General features: G+C 35.5%; 1 protein-coding gene across 6 annotated transcripts in view; it reads right to left on the minus strand.

The window, feature by feature from the left end:
• Positions 1-23,867, minus strand: part of aff4 (AF4/FMR2 family, member 4) — a 60,554-nt gene that overhangs the window by 15,671 nt on the left and 21,016 nt on the right. For 3 of the 6 annotated variants that reach the window (XM_073824186.1, XM_073824187.1, XM_073824184.1), the window contains 10 exons: positions 18,267-18,390; positions 12,896-13,618; positions 11,137-11,181; positions 8,115-8,204; positions 7,750-7,780; positions 7,589-7,655; positions 5,474-5,566; positions 4,286-4,433; positions 1,127-1,945; positions 127-218 (listed from right to left, as the gene is read on the minus strand). In XM_073824186.1, the coding sequence (XP_073680287.1) occupies positions 127-218; positions 1,127-1,945; positions 4,286-4,433; positions 5,474-5,566; positions 7,589-7,655; positions 7,750-7,780; positions 8,115-8,204; positions 11,137-11,181; positions 12,896-13,618; positions 18,267-18,386 (2,228 nt within the window). In that variant the 5' untranslated portion in view covers positions 18,387-18,390. The remainder of the gene's footprint in view (positions 1-126; positions 219-1,126; positions 1,946-4,285; positions 4,434-5,473; positions 5,567-7,588; positions 7,656-7,749; positions 7,781-8,114; positions 8,205-11,136; positions 11,182-12,895; positions 13,619-18,266; positions 18,391-23,867) is intronic. The other 3 variants (XM_073824188.1, XM_073824189.1, XM_073824185.1) reach the window with 2 other exon arrangements.

Genomic DNA, 23,867 nt, shown 5'->3' on the forward strand with positions numbered 1-23,867 from the left:
AATTGTTGTGATTGAAAATAATAATTAAAAAAAAAAAATTAAATAATGCATTTACAGAAAGTTCAGCAACGTTAATATTTGCTTTTCTGTTCTAAAGTTTGAGGGATTGAAGCAGAATGGACTCACTCTTTACTGCTTGATTTGTGTGATGACTTTTCCTCCAGTTTGGACTTCTTATTTTCTGGTTTGACACCATCATCATCATTCTGTGGGAGAGACTAAAGATTTAATTAAAAAAAATAAATTCAGCAAGGCCACATAAAGACATTTATAATACAAATACAAAATATTTATATATATACACACACAAAATATAAACAAGTTCTGTATTTTTTTTATTCATCACAGAATCTTGCAAAGAAAAAACAAATCACTTTTCTATAAAAACAAGAAGCCGCAAAACTGTTTTCAACATTGTTAATTAATCAGAAACGTTTAAGGCGAGACACTGCATGTGAATAGGGTAAAATAACAACAACTAATAGTTATCACCTTACTTACCCAGTTCATTGATTACATTGATAATTGCAAATATATATATTTTATATATTATTTTAGGTTTAAATATGCAAATGATTTAATAAAATATGCACTAATTTGCATACATTTCTAGTACAAAAATCTAAACATGGATGAAGTCAGGTTCAAAATTCTTGTTTAATTATTTTGACAGAGTTAAATGTTTTTACAGAGGGGACTTTAACAGTGTCTTTTGAGTGTTTTCTTTTCACTAGTCACTAAAAACACTATGAAAAACAAAAAAGCCTAAAATCTCAAACTTGAAAGGTGCATGAAAAAACTGTGTTTATGCCTGCAGTGTCTCCCCTTAAGAAGCAAATCAGCATATTAGAATGTTTTCTAAAGGATCATAACATTTGAGACTGAAAGCTGGACTAATGATGCTGAAAATTCAGCTTTCATGACAAATGAATGACCCTAAAATGTTGAACAAAAGCGTATGTTTACAATTAAACCCCAAACTCAACATGCTTTAAGCGGTTGACCAATCACAACAGACTGGCCCAGCTATAAACCAATCAGAGCAGACTGGCTGTTCACAAGGCAGGCTTTAAAGAGACAGGAACTATAACAGAGCAAACCCCAAAATAAAATGGCTGCCACCAACCTTGTGTTTTCTCTTCCCTTTGCTGGGTCCTTTTTCTCCCGGCTGTTTCTGGAAGTCTTTTACTTCAGGAGGGGAGCCCCTCTCCACTTTCACCTCGGCTTCCTTGTAGACGCGTCCAGGCACTCTGGACAGCAGATTGAGGTCGATCTGCACCAGCAGTCTTGGCGGCAACCTTCCTTCTTGGTCACTCAGGGGGGAAAGCATGGGAGAGAACAGGACGGACGGGTTCTCGGCATACTGCTCTCTCGGCGTCTGCGAAGAAGAGGGGACGCTTTCGTTGCCCTCTGAGTCTGACGACGACGAATCGGATTCTATGAACTCTCGGGACTTGCTGGCCGTTTTCTTGCGCTTGTCTTGCGCCGGTCGAGGAGAGGAGGTTTTGGGCTCTTTTTTGATGTTGGGTTTGCGGGGGCCCTTGTTGGCCGCACGGACTCTGTGTGACGGGATCTCGGGCGAGGGTTCCGTCTCCACCTTGAGCCCACCCTTCGGCTCCTCCACCACAGGTGGCTTTTCTGGCTTTTTAGGCTGCTTCTTGCCCACCACCACTCGTCGGCTGCTCTGAATTCCACCCTCGCTCTGAGCGGGAGACTTCTGGCTTCGCCTGTCTTGACCCTTCTGGTTTGGACGAAGGTCTCGCCCGGTGGAGGGCGCCGCATCTTTTGAACCCGGGCCGCTGTAGATCCTGCTGGTTTCTCGCCCCTCTTTCTTATACTTTGGTGGCGTCGTGCTGCTGTTCTCCACTGGAGAAGCTGGGGACAACTTGTTTACTTTGTTTAACCAGTTGTCCAGCTGCCATTTGTTAGCCGTGGGCTGCTCCCGCTGTGATATCAAATGGAAAAACAATTCAGTTTATAACATAAAATCTACCGATATATCAGAAATGTTGAGGGAAATATACTAGGAATGTTGCAAGTTGATTTTAAGGACTGGGGCCAATTAAAGAGCAGGTTATATGGGTTTTCGAAAAAGATATTTTTCACAGTTTGTAACATAGCTATCCTTCAATGTCAACAGTCTTCAAATGATCATGTCGAGAAGACACTGTATTCTGCGCTGTGAAAGCAAGTTTGTTTTGTTGTCATTGCTAAAAGATGATAATGTGAAGAATCATTATACCACAGCAATACAACTCGAACCTTTTGTTTGGTTTACAAACTGCACTGTTTTAATCAGTTAGTCACAGCAGCACTCAAAAGACTTGGTAAGCTGACCAATCAGAGCAGAGTTGGCTTATGGAAGGGAGGGGCTTTCAGAGCTTAAGCTCAGAACTGCTTTGAACGAATCGTTAAATGTACATTCTGAGAAAACTACAATGCTTTCTGACCATAGATGCATTTAAACCTGTTGTAAGGCACTTTAAAATTCCATATGACCTGTTCTTTAACCACTTTTTAACTGATAAGTATCAGCTATCCGAAGCCTGATCCACAGAAAGCTGCTACTTGTATACTGCACAAATACAAAAGAGTTCTCTTTCACATCATCTTGTGCTTGAAATGACAAATACACACAAAATCATATAAAAACATTAAAAAAAAAAAAACTGTTGAAGTTGCATGTGTATCAGTGAATTGGATCTGTGTATTCGGTCTTAAAGCGACTGCAGTCTATATTGTCATTACTGTTTATCAAAGAACTTTGGAACTTTAATAAGGAATATTATACATTTTATTTATAAAAATAAAAACCTACAGTGTTACTTTACATTTGATTTTAACATCTGTCGACCGATACACGTTTTTCAGGGCCGATACCAGATATCGATTGAAACTGATAACCGATATTTTGAACCGATATACATGTCTGGTGTTAAAATTAAATGTTAAAACAAAGAATAACAAGGGCTCTGTCAAAAACTTTTAAAATGCTTTTAAATTATTTTATTGGAAAATCGTTTTTTAAAATGACCGATACCTTTAATCATAAAAATGCTTAATATCGGCGCAGATAATCGGTCGACCCGAAAAAAGTACTTATTGGATTTAAAACCGTGAACTGGTAAGAACTAGAATGGAAAAGCAGGGCCGATAGCAGATTCAGCTTATTACAGATCAAGTAAGCCGTTATTGTGAACCGATATACATGTCTGGTGTAAAAATTAAAATGTCAAAATTAAGAATAACAAGGGCTCTGTCAAAAACTTTTAAAATGCTTTTAAATTTTTTTAAGTTTTTAAAATGACCGATACCGATAACCATAAAGATGCTTAATATCGGCACAGATAATTGGTCAACCCCTCATTTCTGTATTATCTGTGCCACTGCCAATTTGTTTATCGGTTCTTATTTTCTGACTGATTGTCTACTTGTCTTTAATAAAGTTTAAAATCTATATTACTTAGTCTAGTTTTTTTGCTAAAACCATAAGCGAAAGTTCATTTTGGCAGCTTTTTTTTTTTATATACTGTAGGCTGCAGATTTCTGTTTATGGTATTCAGCTGCAAAAATGTTTTGCACAAAGAAAAAAAAAAATTACTTATTGGAATCGAAACTGTGAACCGGTAAGAACTAGAACGGAAAAGCAGTGCCGATAACAGATACAGATGATTACATATCAAGTAAACCGATATTGTGAACCTATATACATGTCTGGTGTAAAAATGAAAATTAATGTCAAAATTAGGAATAACAAGGGCTCTGTCAAAAACTCTTTAAATGCATTTAAATTATTTTATCAGCAAATCGGTTTTGAAAATGACCGATACCGATAACCATAAAAATGCTTAATATCGGCACAGATAATCAGTCAACCCCTCATTTCTGTATTATCTGTGCCACCGCTAATTTGTTTATCGGTGCTTATTTTCTGAATGATTGTCTACTTGTCTTCAATAAAGTTTAAAATCTATATTAATTAGTCTAGTTTTTTTGGTGTGGTATTTTTGCTCAAATCATAAGCAAAAGTTAGTTTTGGCGGCTTGTTTTTTTAATCTGTAGGCTGCAGATTTCTGTTTATGGTATTCAGCTGCAACAGAATGTTTTGCACCTTATTGGAATCGAAACCCTACATCAGTAAGAACTAGAACCGAAAAGCAGAATTGGAATCACTAAACCGATACCCAACCATACATATTGTATAATAATCAAGCAATGATGCTCTGCAGTAACTCAGCATTTCACATGATGAGTTGATCTAGATGTGTTTGTGCAGATGATTCACCTCGGGTGACGCAGGACGAGGTGGTTCGTTGTTCTCGCTGTCTGTAGAACTGCTCTCGCTCTCGCTGTCCGAACCGGAGCTGCTTTCCGAACCGCTGTGACTGCTGGTGTCCTCTCGTTCAGCAGGCTCACTGTTATTACTGTTGTTACTGTGGTAGACATACAAATTCATTACCTTCTTGTTGCACTCACTACAACTTTACAAAAGGCACAAATCAAAGTGAATACACTTTAATTTACCAAAAGCCCCCATAATGAGCAATGTGCATCTCTTTAACTATCATTTACATGACTCATGTAGACATAAAGGAGCACTATGATCCAACATACACACTAAAAATTTTCACGTTGCACTATTAAAAACATAACTCTTTGTATAAACTAAATATTTACTGAAGCCAACGAGTGGGAGTAATAAAATAGCTGGATTGGACGTTCTGTTCACATATGCATTACTTTTTTAGAGCTTGTGACCTTCTACCTACATTCTGAATTAAGAACAAATGGTGCAACCAAATAAAGTACAGAGTTACTTACAAACCAGCCAGTAGTTACTAAGTCTCTAGCACAGACTTTAATTGAAGTAAGAACGTATGAACAGCTGGTGCAACCCTGCTTTAGAGATTGTAAAGTATGTGGAGGCTTTTGCAAATTTCCTCAAATGTGCCTGCAACCATTCGATGCATTGCCATTGCCATGAAAACCACAGCAGGTGATAACTCAAGACAAGCTCAAGTAAACCCATAATCAACTAACATGTTTCAAAGATAAACTCCTTTTAAGTTTTTGACAGAAGCAAAGCGCATAATGCAAGATGCTGAAATAACACACTATAGAGTTTAATGTCCCAAAACAGCAATCACACCAACAATCAGTGTGATTCATTTGGACAGCACCAAAAAGAAAAAAACAGCCCCTAAATCCCACATTTAAAACTGTGGTTAGTTGCTTTACATTTTAGTCTATGCAGGCAGTTCTTGGCCAGAACAAAATGCATTTTGGTCCAGAAAGTAGACCAGACAAAATTAGGAGTTCCTTAAATTAAGGCTAACCTAATTGTGCATGTAGAAATGTTTCATGGTCACCTTATGCCATGGATTCAAAAAAGTACGAAAAAGTACACCATCTCTCTCTCTCTCTCTCGAATCTAAATTGCGCTTTTGAGTGATACTGAACTTGAGTGTGTCACCTTGTGGAGTTGTTTCGGGAGGTGTTTTTGGCAGGATCTTGCTCTCCGTCACTGTCTTCACTGCTGCTGAGTTTAAGATCTTCATGCAGCGTGCTGAATTGAGAGCAACACAAAAGGAGATCAGTAAAGCCCAGGACACACCAAGCCGACTGCAAAACTGAAAACTAGCGTTTTTCGGCTGCGTCTGGACCAAAAAGCTGTGCTTGAACCACCATACAGACTATAGCCGACTGCAAACTAACACACATGTTCTGCGCCTGCATGTCTATATCAGCAGCTATCAACAATCTATATTTGTCATTCAAAAGGAGAAACCAAAACAAGGATATACGCAGAAGCACAAGATTGCTAAAAAAAAATGCATTAAACATGTGCAGTAATACAGTAAGGGAAAATAATTATTTGATCCCCTGCTGGTTTTGTACATTTGCCAACTGACAAAGAAATGATCAGTCGAATTTTAACAGTAGGTTTATTTGAACAGTGAGAGACAGAATGACAAACAAATCCAGAAAGACGCATTTCAAAAAAGTTTGAAATTGATTTGCATTTTAATGACTGAAATAAGTATTCAATTCCCTATCAACCAGCAAGATTTCTGGCTCCCTTGTGTCTTATACAAATCATTTTTTCCCCTCGCTGTATACATTTACAATGAAAGACGATTTTACTATTGAGGGATTCCAAAAATAATTCATCCATAAAGCTTCACTTGAATCCTACCCTGAATATTTTCTTATTATTGCATAGCCAGAGCCATAGAGAAACATATCTTTCTCTATGGCTCTGTGCATAGCGACCTGGAATACTTGATTCTGATTGGTCAGACATGACATTCCAAGGAATGTTTTTCCTCAATAACAACGGTTGTCAATAGAAACACAGAATAACACTGGGTAATATGAGTATTTGAGGTCAGCGGTTCTTCTTTTACATCTTTCTCTAGCTTGTTTCATTCAACCATAACTGCTATTATCTTCATTTATTGACTATTTACTGTAAAATGAAATGGGAGGACTTCACTGTTAACTATAGGTTTACGGTAATATTGGTAACAGCATTTATCTTTCTGCTAAAAGTGTTGTTAGTTATGGATATAAAAAAAGTAGGTAAGTAAGTAAGTAACACACAAAGTGCTTTACACAATATAAAAACACAAGCATTGAAAATGCATTCACGAAGAGCTAAATCAAACCCAATAATATAGATAGACAAAAGACATCACAAACTACTAAAAGCATGTCTATGCAAATATGTTTTCAATCGATATTTAAAAACAGACACGCATTCAGATACTCTAACATCATGGGTATCATAGTATCAAACGATCTAAAAAAAATGCTCTCCTCTCCTTTAGTTTTTATATCTAGTTCTCAGAACTACTAGCAAAAATCTCCTTGTTTCACACAGTATCAAAAGCTCAGCTAAATACATAGGTGCCAAGCCATTTAATGCTTTGTCAATAATAAAATCTCAAAATCAGGTAACCAATGTAAAGAAACTAAAACAGGTGTAATGCGATGAAATATCTTTGTTTGTGTCGATAATCTGGCTGCAGCATTCTGCACTAATTGTAAACGCGATAAATTACGATGAATCAAAGAAGAAAACAAGGCACTACAATAGTCAAGACGGGAAGAAATAAAAGCCTGAATAAGCTTCTCTGCATCTTCGAAATTCAAAAACCATCTCACCTTAGAAATATTTCTTAACTGATAAAAACAAGACTGAACCAACTTCTTAGTTACGGTTATGTACAATGCAATGGATTTAAGATAATAAACACTTTATCCTTCTCAAATAACATTTCATGTCCTCATCTTAATTTATGTAGTAAATGAGGTTCACAACTGCTTCCTAGGATCAGTTTTTCCTTGCATAAACTTTGGAAAGTTTTGCATCGGGGATGTACATCATCTGATATTAATGAGATGACAGCAAATATCCTGCTCATAAATGTGTATATATATGTGAACAGGAAAGACTCAAAGATCTGCAGATCTAAAATGAATCTTATATCAATCTACAGTCTGATGCTTGACTAAACTCTTTAAAGATAACAAGTAATTTAAACAGAAAAAGCTCCAGGTAGATGCAAGTATATCAGTGACTCACTTGGACTGGTCGTTGTCGTATGGCTTTGACGGGTGACTGGTGGATGCGCTCTTTCCTGAGACTTTTTCTAAGAAGGGAAAATAATCGTCAGCACACAAAATGCATCACTACAAAAGTGCAAAGACTCACTATAGACTCATAAAATGATTTCTAGAACTTACTTTGGGCCCCAAAAGACAGGTGCTGGGTATCCTATAACAAAGAAGATAACAGTTGCACATTAATTAGACAAACGTCTCAAAAATATTTCACTGGTCTAAAACAAGTTATAAAAGTTCAAAATTATTCCGGTCACTTTCTGGTGACCAAAATGAATCTGGTTATACATTCAGCGAACAAATTGATGATATAATGACATTCATAGACTGTGAAGTACAGATTATGTATCTAAATATGTTCAAATGTGTGTGTTTTATAGTATTTACACATGTAGGTATCGTTGCTTCTATAATATGCTACAAACACAATAAAACTGAACGAGTGTGCATAACGTGTCCTGCTGCTCTGAGACCCTGTCACGTCTGACCTTAGAGGTGGAAAAGGGAAATTTTGACGGTTCCGTCTTGCAGGGCGTATGAATGGCCGTTAGTGGAGGAGGCCAGACCTGAGTCATTTCCTGTTGGAGAAACAAAAATCAAATCGAAAGAGCTTGAGTCAGAATTGCATTTACACCTTCATTCTAATGCATCTCCTGTGGGATCCGACAGATCTTAGCCACACTTACATATTACATGAGAGGCAGCGTTAATTGAAACATTTCAATATTACCACATTTTTAAGATATTGACATTTAATTCTAAGTGCTTTCAGTCATTTCATGCAGTTCCTTTCATTATGGATCCCTTGTGAACAATGTTATTAAGGGTTAGAAGTGAAGAAAATGTCAGAAAAGTACAGAGTGAGGAGAGTAATGAGAGAAATTAAATGATAGACAATAAACTTTGAGGCTGGTTTGACAAAGCCTAGTCTGAAAGTTTAACAGCGTTATAAAACCTTGAATTTTAAAGGTTTTCCTCAGATAAAACAAGAACACCTCAAAACCATTTTAAGACCCTATTATTTTATCTTTAATAAATGTAACAAAACCATTATGTTTTATCATGTTCCCTGTAGAAAAAGAAAAAAAAAACAGCATATGCTGGTTAGGTAGGTTTTGATGCTGGTTTATGCTCGTGCTTTGCTGGTTTAAGATGGTGTTTTGGTGGTTTAAAATGGTCCTTTGGTGGTTTAAGATGGTCTTTTGGTGGTTTAAGCTGGTCCTTTGGTGGTTTAAGCTGGTGCTTTGGTGGTTTAAGATGGTCCTTAGCTGGTTTAAGATGGTCTTTTGGTGGTTTAAGATGGTCCTTTGGTGGTTTATGCCGGTGCTTTGTTGGTTTAAGATTGTCCTTAGCTGGTTTAAGATGGTCCTCTGGTGGTTTAAGATGGTCCTCTGGTGGTTTAAGATGGTCCTCTGGTGGTTTAAGATGGTCCTCTGGTGGTTTAAGATGGTCCTCTGGTGGTTTAAGATGGTCCTCTGGTGGTTTAAGATGGTCCTTTGGTGGTTTATGCCGGTGCTTTGGTGGTTTAAGATGGACCTTAGCTGGTTTAAGATGGTCCTTTGGTGGTTTATGCTGGTGCTTTGTTGGTTTATGCTGGTGCTTTGGTGGTTTAAGATGGACCTTAGCTGGTTTAAGATGGTCCTTTGGTGGTTTATGCTGGTGCTTTGGTGGTTTAAGATGGACCTTAGCTGGTTTAAGATGGTCCTTTGGTGGTTTATGCCGGTGCTTTGGTGGTTTAAGATGGACCTTAGCTGGTTTAAGATGGTCCTTTGGTGGTTTATGCCGGTGCTTTGGTGGTTTAAGATGGACCTTAGCTGGTTTAAGATGGTCCTTTGGTGGTTTATGCTGGTGCTTTGTTGGTTTATGCTGGTGCTTTGTTGGTTTATGCTGGTCTTTTGGTGGTTTAAGATGGTCTTTTGGTGGTTTAAGATGGTGTTTTGGTGGTTTAAGATGGTCTTTTGGTGGTTTAAAATGGTCCTTTGGTGGTTTAAGGTGGTGCTTTGCTGGTTTAAGATGGTCTTTTGGTGGTTTAAGATGGTCCTTTGGTGGTTTAAGATGGTCCTTTGGTGGTTTAAGATGGTCCTTTGGTGGTTTAAGATGGTCTTTTGGTGGTTTATGCCGGTGCTTTGTTGGTTTAAGATGGTCCTTTGGTGGTTTAAGATGGTCCTTTGGTGGTTTATGCCGGTGCTTTGGTGGTTTAAGATGGTCCTTAGCTGGTTTAAGCTGGTCCTTTGGTGGTTTATGCCGGTGCTTTGGTGGTTTATGCCGGTGCTTTGGTGGTTTAAGATGGTCTTTCGGTGGTTTAAGCTGGTCCTTTGGTGGTTTATGCTGGTGCTTTGGTGGTTTAAGATGGTCTTTTGGTGGTTTAAGATGGTCTTTTGGTGGTTTAAGATGGTCCTTTGGTGGTTTAAGATGGTCCTTTGGTGGTTTAAGATGGTCCTTTGGTGGTTTAAGATGGTCCTTTGGTGGTTTAAGCTGGTCTTTTGGTGGTTTATGCCGGTGCTTTGTTGGTTTAAGATGGTCCTTTGGTGGTTTAAGATGGTCCTTTGGTGGTTTAAGATGGTCCTTTGGTGGTTTAAGATGGTCCTTTGGTGGTTTAAGATGGTCCTTTGGTGGTTTATGCCGGTGCTTTGGTGGTTTAAGATGGTCCTTAGCTGGTTTAAGCTGGTCCTTTGGTGGTTTATGCCGGTGCTTTGGTGGTTTATGCTGGTGCTTTGGTGGTTTAAGATGGTCTTTCGGTGGTTTAAGCTGGTCCTTTGGTTGTTTATGCCGATGCTTTGTTGGTTTAAGATGGTCCTTAGCTGGTTTAAGATGGTCCTTTGGTGGTTTAAGATGGTCCTTTGGTGGTTTATGCCGGTGCTTTGGTGGTTTAAGATGGTCCTTAGCTGGTTTAAGATGGTCCTTTGGTGGTTTATGCTGGTGCTTTGGTGGTTTAAGATGGTCTTTCGGTGGTTTAAGATGGTCCTTTGGTGGTTTATGCTGGTGCTTTGGTGGTTTAAGATGGTCCTTTGGTGGTTTATGCTGGTCCTTTGGTGGTTTATGCTGGTGCTTTGGTGGTTTAAGATGGTCTTTCGGTGGTTTAAGATAGTCCTTTGGTGGTTTATGCTGGTGCTTTGCTGGTTTATGCTGGTCTTATGATTTGATTTGATTTGGTCTTTTGCTGGTTTATGCTGGTCCTTAGCCGGTCATGTTGCTGATCAAGGAACAGCATAAACTAGCAAAGCACCAGCATAAACCAGCAAAGGACCAGCTTGGACCAGCTTAAATCAGCATCAAAACATATCTAACCAGCATATGCTGTTTTTTTTTCAACAGGGTCGGTAAGCATTGCTAGAATATTGTAACTAGTTGCTAGGAATTGTTAGCATGTTAACATTTAGCTAAGTGCTGTTAGCATGTTGCCAGCATATTTTACTTTTAACTTTTAACAGTGCAATGTGAGTCAAGTATAACTATTATTTTTCAGTGAACTGTTCTCTCACTACTGAAAGCAAATAAAATGGTTCTTACCTTTAAAATTTCATCAACACAGCTTGCATCTGCTACTGTTGGAACCTGCAAGAATGAAAGCATGCAGATCTTGGTTTACAGAGCAGCACATAAGCTATAGAGCTATACATGCAACTTGCCAATGTTACTGTAAAGAGGTCATAATATTAATATATTACTATAGTAATAGTTTCTTATTATCTTCCTAAAGGTGCATGCTAAATGGATGCTAGATCCTATATCTAAACTTAATAACAACCTTACTATTAATAAGCAGCAAATTAGGAGTTTGAGGTAAAAGTCATAGTTAATAGTTGGTTAATAACAAGAACTGGTCTCCACATTAAAGTGCGACGTGTCTTATGACAGTCAGTTCCATCAAGATATAGCCTTAGATATAAAAACTACTTGGATTTGCGTGAATTACATGAATAGCCTATTTCAATATCAGAACGCTCGTAGGTACATATTGGGGTCAAAAAAAATTTGAATTCCAAATGTTTGTCAAATTGAAAATAAAAACCCACATTCCAAACGTTGCATTCTAATTTTAGGTGTGCTTTAAGGAGGCAGTCATATCATTGGCACTTGTGGTGCAATGACAATGTAATTTAGCCTATCCAGTTGAAGCCACTATTGGCTTTCAGTATTAAACAAATACATGGCTTTTGTATTAAACACATACATGCATACATATATACATACATACATACATGACGCTGTTTTGTTTATAATTGTTTAAGCAACTTCATTAATTATAATGTATTTTAAAATTAAATAGATCATATTTAAGTACAAATTTCGAATGTAGTTTTTCAGCCATTTTGACAGCCCTAGAAGGCGCATGCTAGATAGATGCTAGATCTCATATCTAAACGTAATAACTACCTTACCAACTACTAATAAGCAGGCAAACTAGGAGTTTGAGGTAAAAGTCATGGTTAATAGTTAGTTAATAATGAGAATTGGTCTCCAAATTAAAGTACGACCAAAAACTTGTCTTAAGAGAGTCAGTTCCTTCGAAATATAGGTTAAAAACTCCTTGGCTTATGTAAATGACATAAATAGCTTATTTCAAATGCCAGAATTTTCGCAGGTACATACTTTCAAAAAACTAAACTTAAAATCCAATATAATTTTCCTTAAAGCTCTATTTGATCCCTTATGAACTCTTTTATTAGGGATGGGATGCTACATCGATTCGTAGATCAATTCTGAGTCTTTCAAATGCATCGAGAATCTACTCTAATCTAGTTTTTATCCGCACACTCAAACGCTCACAAAGAAGAGTGCCCACTCCGAACACCCTTGTAATTCGCTTCAACCTTTTCGAATTGTATACATGATTATTTTAGGTTCAAGTGCATGTAAGGATTTGGAAACAAGCAGAGCACGGCTGTTTCTAAAGCTGCAGTGCCATCTGCTGTTCAAAACTAAGCTTGAATCGCGATGTGTGCAGAAATCTCAGAATCGATGTTGAATCATGTTTATCGTCCCATCCCTATTAACTACGCCAAAGTAAATATAGTTTTCCATTCTACGGCACATTTAAAAACTTCTTGGATTACATGAAAACTGTGAAAATTACATGACTAGCCAATTTCAACATCAGAATGTTCACAGGTACATAATTAAAAAAAAAAAAGAAACTAGAAATTTTATATAATTTGCTTTTAAGCTTCATTTTATCTTAGTATATCAAGAAAAATAAGATTTCTTAAGATATGAACCCTTCCATCAACGTTAGAGAGAAAAAAAAAAGCAAGCATACACGACTTACGTCGACAGGCTGCGTTGGGATCTTGAGCTTGGTGAGGGCAGCCTTGCCATTCGGCTTCATTTCCCCTACGGCACTGCTGTGCGACTGGCCGCCGTACGACTCTGAAGAGGTCTTAGGTTCGGCGGTTTCCTGGCCGTCCATGGGCCGCACATAAGCGGTAGGTTTTTGAAGCATGGAGCTGGGTTTAATAAGCGACGGTGGGAAGCTCTGGCTGGGATGCTGTCCGCTGGAGAAGGAATGAACTCTTGAGGGCGAGTCCCAGTTGGCTTCTCGGTCCCTGGGCGACTTGGTGCGGCTGCGCGAGTGTCCGCCGGAGCTCATGGAGCCCTTGGCCGGGCTGGAGTGGGATTTGTGCTCGGAGCTATGCTTGCTAGATTTCTTGCTGCTGTAATCTCGTTCGTGCCGCTGACCGCTGCCGCTGGAGCCGCTACGCTGACTGCTTCCGTGGCTGCCTTGCACGGATGAACGCTTCTGCGATGAGGACGACGTTGAGGAGGACGGGCAGGATGTGGAAGAGATGCCGCCGACTGGAGTCCATTTGCTGTTCTGACTCTGGGCGCCTCCGCGCTGGTCGCTGTACTGGCCGGATTTATCGTCCGAGGAGGAGCCGGAGGCTTTGGGAATGAGTTTGGACATTGGGGGTTCACCGATGGTTTCCTTCATCTCGTCGTAATTTCCTAGCATGCTCTGGATGCGACTTGAGAGTTTATCTTCCTTGCAGGACTGTTGGGAGAAAACGACAAAGTGAGAAAGACTTGAGCTGTGTGAAAACAACTTAAACACTAAATAGTGGCATATGAAAACAAGCCTGCGTGCAATTTTACAAACTTTAAAACGTCTCTCATTGAGGTCTTTCTGCAACTGATTGAGACACAACAACGTTCAAATGTTACTAATAAAATTGTCCTGTTTTAGAACTTGATCTGTCCAGAATGCTCCGAGTCAAGCAGGAGCAGATTGTTATGTCAAGTATTTTTTGCACTACTGCCCCCAATGTGTTCATCCAAAGTAATACACCGCATCCCAGCCTAAGCAAAGGAAATGTCAAAGCAGGGGCTTTCCACTGTTAATACACACAATCTCGTCTTATCCCGTAGGGAATATGACAGTAATAACAGGAGTGCAGCTGTCTTTATTTTCTACCTGTCAGGTTGCATTTCTTGCATCCTACGACAGGTTCACCACCAAACTAAAGCACTTACCGCTGTGCAAAGCCGGTTAGCAGCAAAGATTAGACTGAGAGAGACTGTAATCTTCTTTACTCTAACACATGTGACTATTATATGTGTCCTTTTTCCACCATTGCTGCTCTATATCAGCCCAATTACAAATAAAAACCATAACAAATGTCATTTTAGTCCATTGATAGTAAAACACTACCTAAAAATATTGAACAGAAACAGATCAGGAGGAATGAGATTAAATTAAGTTGGTGCGGCAACTGACGGAGTATCACCTCAATACTAAAAACAGACTCAAAATATTAAATGACACAGTTCCACTACAAACGTTAGTCCAATATCCTTATGAAAGGAGTAGCAGAAGATGATTACAAAAAACAAAAACAATACAAGTCCTATAAATAGAACTATAAATGGGTGGAAATTGTGATAAATGTAACAAAAACTGTTCCATTAAAGGCACAATATGTAAGTTTTCCCCACTAGAGGGCGCATATTCAAAACAAACAAAGACGACTCTGTGATAAAGTGTGTAATCATGGGGGTTGCTGTCTTCATCCTCACAGCTGATGCTATTCCACGGGATTTGGGCAGAAATCATGTTCATGGAGGAGTTACTGTATTAAAGACTTATTAAGGTCACTGTAGTATGAAGCAGGTTGGGGCTGAAAGTCGTATAAAGCGAAATGAGGACGTTGGAGCAATTGCTAATGAAGAAGCAGCGCAACACACGGCTCGAAAATATTATGCCACAGTAGAGTGCTTTTGCTTCTTCCGGTCATGCATATATGGAGAAAAGCAGTGCCGTTTTATCATAGTAGATACATTTGTATGTGCTGAAAGGTCTGTTTTAATACTATTCTCTGCATTCGTCACCTGTCTAATAAAATGCACAACATATTAAAGCGTCTTTGGGGTTTCCATGTTTTCTACAAAACAAAACCAGAAAATCGAGGGTCTAACATTATTGGCAGGCGACCCAATGACATCCGTTACACTAGTTAAAATTGCTTATTTCTCTGGATTTAAACATTCTTGGAAACATCTGGGATAATGCAAGTACACAAGTCAGCAAAATATATAACACTGTTCTAGCGGTTTTTGGATATTTTAATCAAAAACATCTTACATATTGTGCCTTTAACAAAGCTTTCTTAAAGTTCCGTTGTTACATGCAAATCAACAAGGACAACAAAATCTTGATATTATTTGACAGAACACTATTTCTCTCTCTCATCACTTTGAGATCATCTGATGTAAAATGATGTAATTCCTTTGACCATGCTACTGAAAAACATGTTTTTCAGTAGCAGTGACCAGCCCTAATTAGAAATGTTTTTTTTCCTTCCTCACACCTGCTATCTAAACAACACAATGCTCATCCCTGCATAATAAGAAAATGGGCAACAGGATATTCGCTGAGCACTTACCACACATTTAGAAAAAGGGAGTTAACCAACCACTAACTAGCAGGGATTTTATATTTACAAGCAGCCATACTGTTACAAAAAAATCTCCAGCTGATGCATTTAACAATGCAAGTACTTACCTATAAAATGCCCTGTAATAACTGTTAGGGTAAAATAGCAAATGAAGCCTGTCACCAATAAAAATAGTACAATGCATGGTTTTTGGGACACGTACCATGAAGCACAAAGCGACAGATACATATACATTAAACTCGATTAATTCTGAGATTTTCAGCACTGGTTGGAAACTGTTTTTTAGTTGGCTGATAAACAGATACTGTCCCTCCAAAACCACCAGCAGTCATTGGATAATGTATAAATTTGGATGCCTTTTTAAATTGAGCAATTGAATCTTTGTTGTCGATTTGCATTTTACATAATGGCGATATCTTATTACACTCTACAAAAAAAAGCCTATCGGTCTTCCTCTACACCAGGGGTGTCCAAACTCAGTCCTGGAGAGCCAGTGTCCTACAGAGTTTGGCTCCAACCCCAATTAGACACACCTGAACCAGCTAATCAAGCTCTTAGTGGCATACTAGAAACTTCCAGACAGGTGTGTTCAGGCCAGTGTTGTTTTTGACAACCATCTTAGATTTAGTCTTAGTCTTATGGACTAAAATGGTTATTAGTTTTAGTCAAATTTTAGTCACTTCTATATGTGATAGTTTTAGTCCAATTTTAGTCGACGAAAAGTCAAGAAGGTTTTAGTTTAGTTTTAGTCGACGAAAAGTCAAAAAGGTTTTAGTCTAGTTTTAGTCAATAAACTGGGGGAAAAGTAGTCTTTTAACAAATTAATGTAGGTCAGTAAGTATTTTGCTGTTGGGTAGTGTCACTTATAAGTTCTGAAAATAGCAGATCTATAGGCTAATTCAACACAATGTGAGCTTCCGGATCGACTATTTTTTTTTACCAATAATTACAATAATGAAGGAATGTTTTAAAACATAAAAGACAAACAAGGATGGAATGCTAAAACGGCTTGCCATACTAGTATGGCAAAGAGCATTTAATGCTAAAACGGCTTGCCATAGCGGCAGGTACTTTTTTCAGTTTTAATTGGCATGCACAATAAGCAGAAATGTCATGCATTTTAAACGTCTGACGGACCACCCACTAACATTTTCGTCTATTCTCGTCAACGAAAACTCACACACGTCTCGTCATGTTTTAGTCATCAACGAGCCATTTTTATCTCGTCATCGTCTCGTTTTCGTCATGGAAAAAAGTGGCGTCAACGAAATGATTTCGTCATCGTCATCGTTGACGAAAACACTGGTTCAGGCAAGTGAAGCTAAACTCTGCAGGACACTGGCCCTCCACGACCAAGTTTAGGCACCCCTGATCTACACTGTGAAAAACTGAGACAAATCTAATGGGACATTTCATGCAATTTTACAGCTCACTACTATTGTAAATGGTAGAGTTTTTACATGTAAAATAGAAGAAGTTATCTTATAACTTGCAGTGGAATTCAGAAGTGAACTCTCAGTGTGAAAGCTCACATCTGGTGGTTTTCCATTGAAATATGTTTTTTTTTTTTTTGCTCTTATCAGTACAATGGGACTAAAGGTGCATTTGATATTATTTAAACCACTAAATGGCAGAAAAATGTGGTGTAACAGTTTCCAAAACATCCGCTTTTCAGTATACATGTGCAAATTTGGCTGATGCTTGATGCAATTGAGTTGATTTTGTGCTTACTTGATCTAAAATTTGATGTTTTAAAAAATGTTGTAGACTTAAGTAGAAAATTAGAATCATAAATTCTTGAATATATCTTTAGACAAAGGTTTTTCAAGATTTTCAGTTGTTTAAGATAAAGCAACAGTTTTTAAATAATGAAAGAATAAAGAATATTTTAAATAATAAAAGGCACAGTCATTAACATGGTAATTAATAGATGGCTGACTTTTCCATTTGTTGACATGACATTGTTAGATTCAGATAGTAAATAATATACAGAATTATGTTGGGTGTCCATCTTAGAGATAATAACCAGGTTTGTAATGAAACAAACATATTTAAAAACATGATATTAATCATATTACATAATAAAATATCATTAGGTGTTCCTACTATATTAATTATTATGGGATCTCCTTCAATGCTTTTAGAATCTTTACATTTTAAAATGATTTTCTTTCGGTATTTTAAAATATATGTTTTATTTGAACATTTTAATGACGGTATATTTCTTGAACAAATTAATTAATTTATCAAAATAAGAAAATAGTGCAAACTTTGCTAAAGTGATTGTTTTGAACAAGTATTAATTTAGACATTTAAAAAAATATATATTTTAGCTAAAGTATTTATTTTTACACAAAATCTATCGCTTCAATAGTTCAATACAGTATAATACAAATATATTTGTTGTATAATGTCATTTCTTTGAATGACATGTTTTATTTTTAAAGCTAATCCATATAGTTAGTTGAAGTTTTCATACTGTACATTTTTTACAGTGTAATCATTAAAACACCCATATAAGTTAGTGCGACGCATACATTTTTCCAGTAATTATGTAATGACCAAAGTCGCTGCATCTCAGTGCCATTATCTGTACTTTCTTTTTTTTGGGCTAAAGAGCAAGATTAATTGAGCACAGAAGCCAAAAAGGAACAACCCAAGATTAAAATGAGGTCTACAGGGCAAATAATAAATAAATAAATGATAATCAAATGGGGGGAAAAAAAAGAAGAAACAAAATGAACTTACTTTATAAGGTTCAGGAAAGAGGGGAGAGTTAGCTGGAAAGGCCTCTCCTCCCTGCTGGATTTCTTGATTTCTCCTTTCCCTTTCTTTCATACGGAGCATATTCCGGTCTTCACGGTTCATGTTGCTAACAACAGAGACACTAAGAGTCACTAAGCAGTGAGGAATAAGAGGAAAAATAGCTTCCTGACACCTTGATCTACACCTGGATCTACCAAGATAAAGTTACACATTTGAACAACAAATGGAAACAAATAGACAGGATTACTGGAGACAAGCAGATGTGCTTTCCCTTCAGAAAACAAGACCACAGTCTTTGGTAAAACAGACACAGTTTTAAGTAATACTGACTTTAATTCTGTCCATCTTTGTTTGGCTTCTCACAGAAAAGGTGATTTCAAAACTTAAGACATTTAAGCCTGCTAACAACCGAAGTTACGTGAGACTTGCGAGGTGCGTTTGACTAAACAAGGGTTGAGTAATCGATGATGCCAAGTCAAACTTCCTAAAAAAAAAAAACGTCAGACTTTGACGCATGCATTTCAGTAATTTCCCAACATCGTATCCAGAAGCCATTCAAAAAGGCAGATCTTAACTTTAAAATAAGAGACAAAACACATTATCAGTTCAGATAGTGTGCTGAAATGTTATTTAAAACCACAACAGGTTGAAAACAACTCTTGTTGAAACATGAACATGTTGTAAAGAGGACTGTTAATGAACTTTGTCCACTCGTTTCTGAAGTAAAAGTATAGAAAGCTGGCAATAAATTATTTTCACTGAAGCTATAACTACAGATTCAAGAGAAGAAAGAAAGAAAAGAAAGAAAGAAAGAAAGAAAGAAAGAAAGAAAGAAAGAAAGAAAGAAAGAAAGAAAGAAAAAGACGGAAAGAAATAGAAAATTTAAAATAAATTGAAATAAAGAAAAAAGAGAAAGAATTAAAAAAGAAAGATGTAAAAAATAAGAAAAATTAAAAGAAAGAAAGATGTAAAAAATAAGAAAAATTAAAAGAAAGAAAGAAAGAAAGAATAAAAAGAAAGAATTAAAAAAGAAAGATGTAAAAAATAAGAAAAATTAAAAGAAAGAAAGAAAGAAAGAAAGAATAAAAAGAAAGAATGAAAGAAAGAAAATTAAAATAAGGAAAAGAAAAAAGGAAAAAGTATTAAAAAAAGGAAAAGGAGGAAGGAAGGAAAAGAAAAAGAATAAAGGAAAAGAAAAGAGAGGAAGAATAAAGGAAAAGAAAAAAGAAAGAGAAAAAAGAAAGAATTAAAATAGAGAAAGAATTTAAATAAACAGAAAAAAGAGAAAGAATTAAAGAAAGAAAAAAATAAAGAAATATGTAAAAAATAAGAAAAAGAAAGAAAGAAAGAAAGAAGAAAAAGGAATGAAGGGAAAGAAGAACAGAAAGAAAGAAAGAATAAAGGAACAGAAAAGAAAGAAAATGTAGGAGAAGAAAAAAGAAAAGAAAGAAAAAAAAATTAAAAAGGAAAAGGAATGAAAAGAAAGAATTGAAAAAAGAAACAATGAATTGAAAAACAAAAGAAAGAAAGAAAAAAAAGGAAAAGAAAGAAAAAAATAAGAAAGAGAAAATATTGAAAAAGATGGAAAAGGAGGAATGAAGGAAAAGAAAGAAAGGAAAATAAAAGAAAGAATAAAGGAAAAGAAAAAAGAATGAAAAGAAAAAAAGAATTAAAAGAAAATTAGGTTTTAAAAGAAAACAAATTTAATTAAAAAAGAAAGAAAGAAGTAAAAATAAGTAAAATGAAAAGAAAAAGAAAGAAAGAAAGAAAGAAAGGAAAGAAAATTAAAATAAGGAAAAGGGAAAGAAAAAGAAAAAAGAAAAAGTATTAAAAAAGGAAAAGGAGGAATGAAGGAAAAGAAAAAGAATAAAGGAAAAGAAAAGAGAGGAAGAATAAAGGAAAAGAAAAAAGAAAGAGAGAAAAAAGGAAAAGAAAAAAGAAAGAAAGAAAAAAGATAAGAAAAAAGAAAGAAAGAATTAAAATAGAGAAAGAATTAAAATAAACAGAATAAAGAGAAAGAAATAATTATAAAGAAAGAAAGAAAGAAAGAAAGATGTAAAAAAAGAAAAATTAAAAGAAAAAGAAAGAAAGAAAATTAAAAAGAAGGAAAAGGAATGAAAAGAAAGAATGAGTTAAAAAAAGAAAGAATAAATTGAAAAAAGAAACAATGAATTGAAAAATGAAAGAAAGAAAGAAAAAAATAAGGAAAAGGAAAAGAAAAAGAAATAAAAAAATAAGAGAAAATATTAAAAAAGATGGAAAAAGAGGAATGAAGGAAAAGAAAGAAAGAAGGAAAATAAAAGAGATAAAGAATAAAGGAAAAGGAAAAAGAAAGAAAAGAAAAAAGAAAAAGAATTAAAAGAAAATTTAATTTTAAAAGAAAGAAATTAAAAGAAAAAAGAAAGAAAGAAGTAAAAATAAGAAAAATTAAAATTAAAAAAATAAGGGAAAGAAAGAAATAAAGAAAATTAAAATAAGGAAAAGGAAAAGAAAAAGAAAAAAGAAAAAAAGTATTAAAAAAAGGAAAAGGAGGAATGAAAAGAAAGAAAGAATAAAGGAAAAGAAAAGAGGAAGAATAAAGGAAAAGAAAAAAAGAAAAAAGAAAAGAAAAGAAAAAAGAAAGAAAGAATTAAAATAGAGAAAGAATTAAAATAAACAGAAAAAAGAGAAAGAAAGAATTAGAAAGAAAGAAAGATGTAAAAAATAAGAAAAATTAAAAGAAAGAAAGAAAGAAAGAAAGAAAGAAAGAAAGAAAAAAGGAAAAGAAAAGAAAGAAAATGAAGGAGAAAAATTAAGAAAAAGAAAGAAAAAATAAGGAAAAGGAATGAAGGAAAAAAGAAAGAAAGAAAGAAAGAAAGAAAGAAAGAAAGAAAGAAAAGAGAAAAAAATAAGGAAAAGGAATGAAAAGAAAGAATGAATTGAAAAATGAAAGAAAGAAAGAAAAAAATTTAAATAAGGAAAAGGAAAATAAATAAAAAAAATTAGAAAGAAAATTTTAAAAAGACGGAAAAGGAGGAATGAAGGAAAAGAAAGGAGGAAGGAAAAGAAAAAAGAAAAAGAATTAAAAGAAAATAGAAAGTAAAAATTAGAAAAATGAAAAGAAAGAAAGAAAGAAAGAGGGTAACTTAAAGAACTGTATTTAAACATGATCTGTAAACAAACTGCTAATTAAACTAAAACCAAAAGAAGACTTGACATTACTGGCCAATTAATTAAATCTAGCTCTTCTTTTTCACAAGGGCCACATCAGTGATTAGATCACCAGCGCTGAGGTTTGGAGATGCGCTGCGTCACGTCGAGGGGGGAGGGTGCGATTCTCAGGGCGTTTTTAGATGCACTTTTAAGGGGAGTCACTTCTGATGCATTAGATCCCGTCGTCAAGGTTTATTTTGTAAAGTTGATATCCGTGTCGAGAAAAGCTCAATGAATGTGCTAATGGGAGAGCGTTTGCACCACAAAACCACAGTCGATCGACACACGCTGCACCAAAATCCAATTAGTCAAAACCATCTCTAAAAAAAACACTAATGATATTTGCTGATTAACTGGTGTGTACACCTAAACTGCTTATTAAAAATGCCAACAGCTCTGAAAACTTACAAAAACCTCCATGTTTTTTTTTAGCCTACATGGCTACCTAAGATTTCAAATCATCAGAGATGCATTTTTTATTTAACCTTAAAACAGAATCCATAAATTAAACCGAACATATGGAATTTGGGTAAAAATAAAACTGAATGGAAAAAAAAAAATGACAAGCTTTCAAAGTATATTCAGGGTCCTATTTTTTGCTCAGATTTATTTTTATTTTTAAATAAAACCAAAGTCTGTTTGAATTTTTCTGGATTGCATTTTAATGCATGAGAAAGCATGTCTAATAAATTGAAGTTATGGATCTTGCACAATTTAAAGAGACAGTTCACCCAAAATGAAAAGTGATCATCATTGTTCCAAACCTGTATGTTATTCTTTCTTCTGTTGAGAACTAAAGAGGAGATTTTGAAGTACGTTGGTAACCAAATGTTGTTGGTATAGCCATTAACTTCTATAGTATGGAAAAAAGACTATGGAAATCAATTGCTTTTAGCAACTGCTTGGTTACCAATATTATTCAAAATCATCTTTCATGTTCCACAGATGAAAAAAAGACACACAGGTTTGGAATAACATTAGTTAAATTTGAATTTTTGGGTGAACTATCCCTTTAACTACAATTGGTTAAGTATGTGTAACAAACCAAAAAAAGCCACTAATTTACATAGAGATGCACAGACTTCAAATGTAATTTTTATATATATAAATTTGTTTGTTTTTTGCCATATTTTTGTAACTTTCCATGTTATACTGTAAACTGCATTTTTATGACTTGATTCCACAATTCTACGATTGGAAATCATAAACTACATACTCCATCGGCTGCGACTGCGAATGGACAGGTTTAAAGTATGCACACCAAGTGGAGCCGTTTAGCTTAAATTTGAGCATTAAGACACTTCAATATATGCAGAAAAGAAAAGAAAAAATAAATTAAAATTCTAAAAAAATAATCTGAATGTGTATGCTCAAATGAGGAGACTGTGCTGATGACGAAAACATTCACGAAGTAGTATGCAGACAAAATAAGTATACTTCAGGCTTGACGTTCATGGTTTTCTAAACATGAACTTTCCACATTATAATCTCTCAAACGACATGCAAGAATCAAACTGTGCTCCACAACACTGACTCCAAACCTAGCTTGAAACACCTGCACATGACATTAAACTCAATCCACTACAATGCGGGCAAATCACTGACATATTCAACTGAATTTTCCATGTGACTAAATAATGTTAGATTTCAGTCATTGGTATTCCAGTGAGATTTAAGCAGCACAAGATGGCTCTTTTGGTAATGGGCGGGGCCAATGTTCAAAACTGAAATCTCATTGGTTCACCTATTACGACCACATTTGGATTTCAGCGAATCAGTTTAAAATAACCATTAGCCCAGATCATTAGACTGCCGCAGCATGTTTTATGTTAGATTTGTTTAAAAACAAAAGGTGCTTCACGATGCCATAGAAGAACCTTTTTGTCTAAATGGTTCCATAAAGAACCTTTAACATGTGAAGAACCTTTCTGTTTCACAAATGGTTCTTTGTGGCAAATAAGCTTCTTCAGATTATAAAAAGGTAAAAAAGACATGGTTCTTTAATGAATCTTTGAATGGTTCTTTGGGGAACCAAAAATGGTTCTTCTATGGCATCGCTTAAAGAACCTTTGTTTTTAAGAGCGTAAAACAATTATCTACACATAATCAAGTTTCGACAATAAAAAGTTAAAAGAAACAGCATTTATTAACAATTTAAGTTTTTACTATCACTTTTTTTTTTAAACACAGCACATATTTGCTGAATAAACATATTAGGTAGTGTATACTTATAAAAAAATATCATTTTAAATAAACACTGTTCTTTTTAACATTTTATTCATCAAAGAATTCTGAAAAAAACTACCACAGGTTCCACAAAATATAGAAATATGACCCAGAAGACTGGAGAAATGGCTGATGGAAATTCAGCTTTACTATTGCGTAAATAAA

Source organism: Garra rufa, chromosome 19 (genome assembly GCF_049309525.1).
Source record: "Garra rufa chromosome 19, GarRuf1.0, whole genome shotgun sequence".
NCBI lineage: Eukaryota > Metazoa > Chordata > Actinopteri > Cypriniformes > Cyprinidae > Garra > Garra rufa.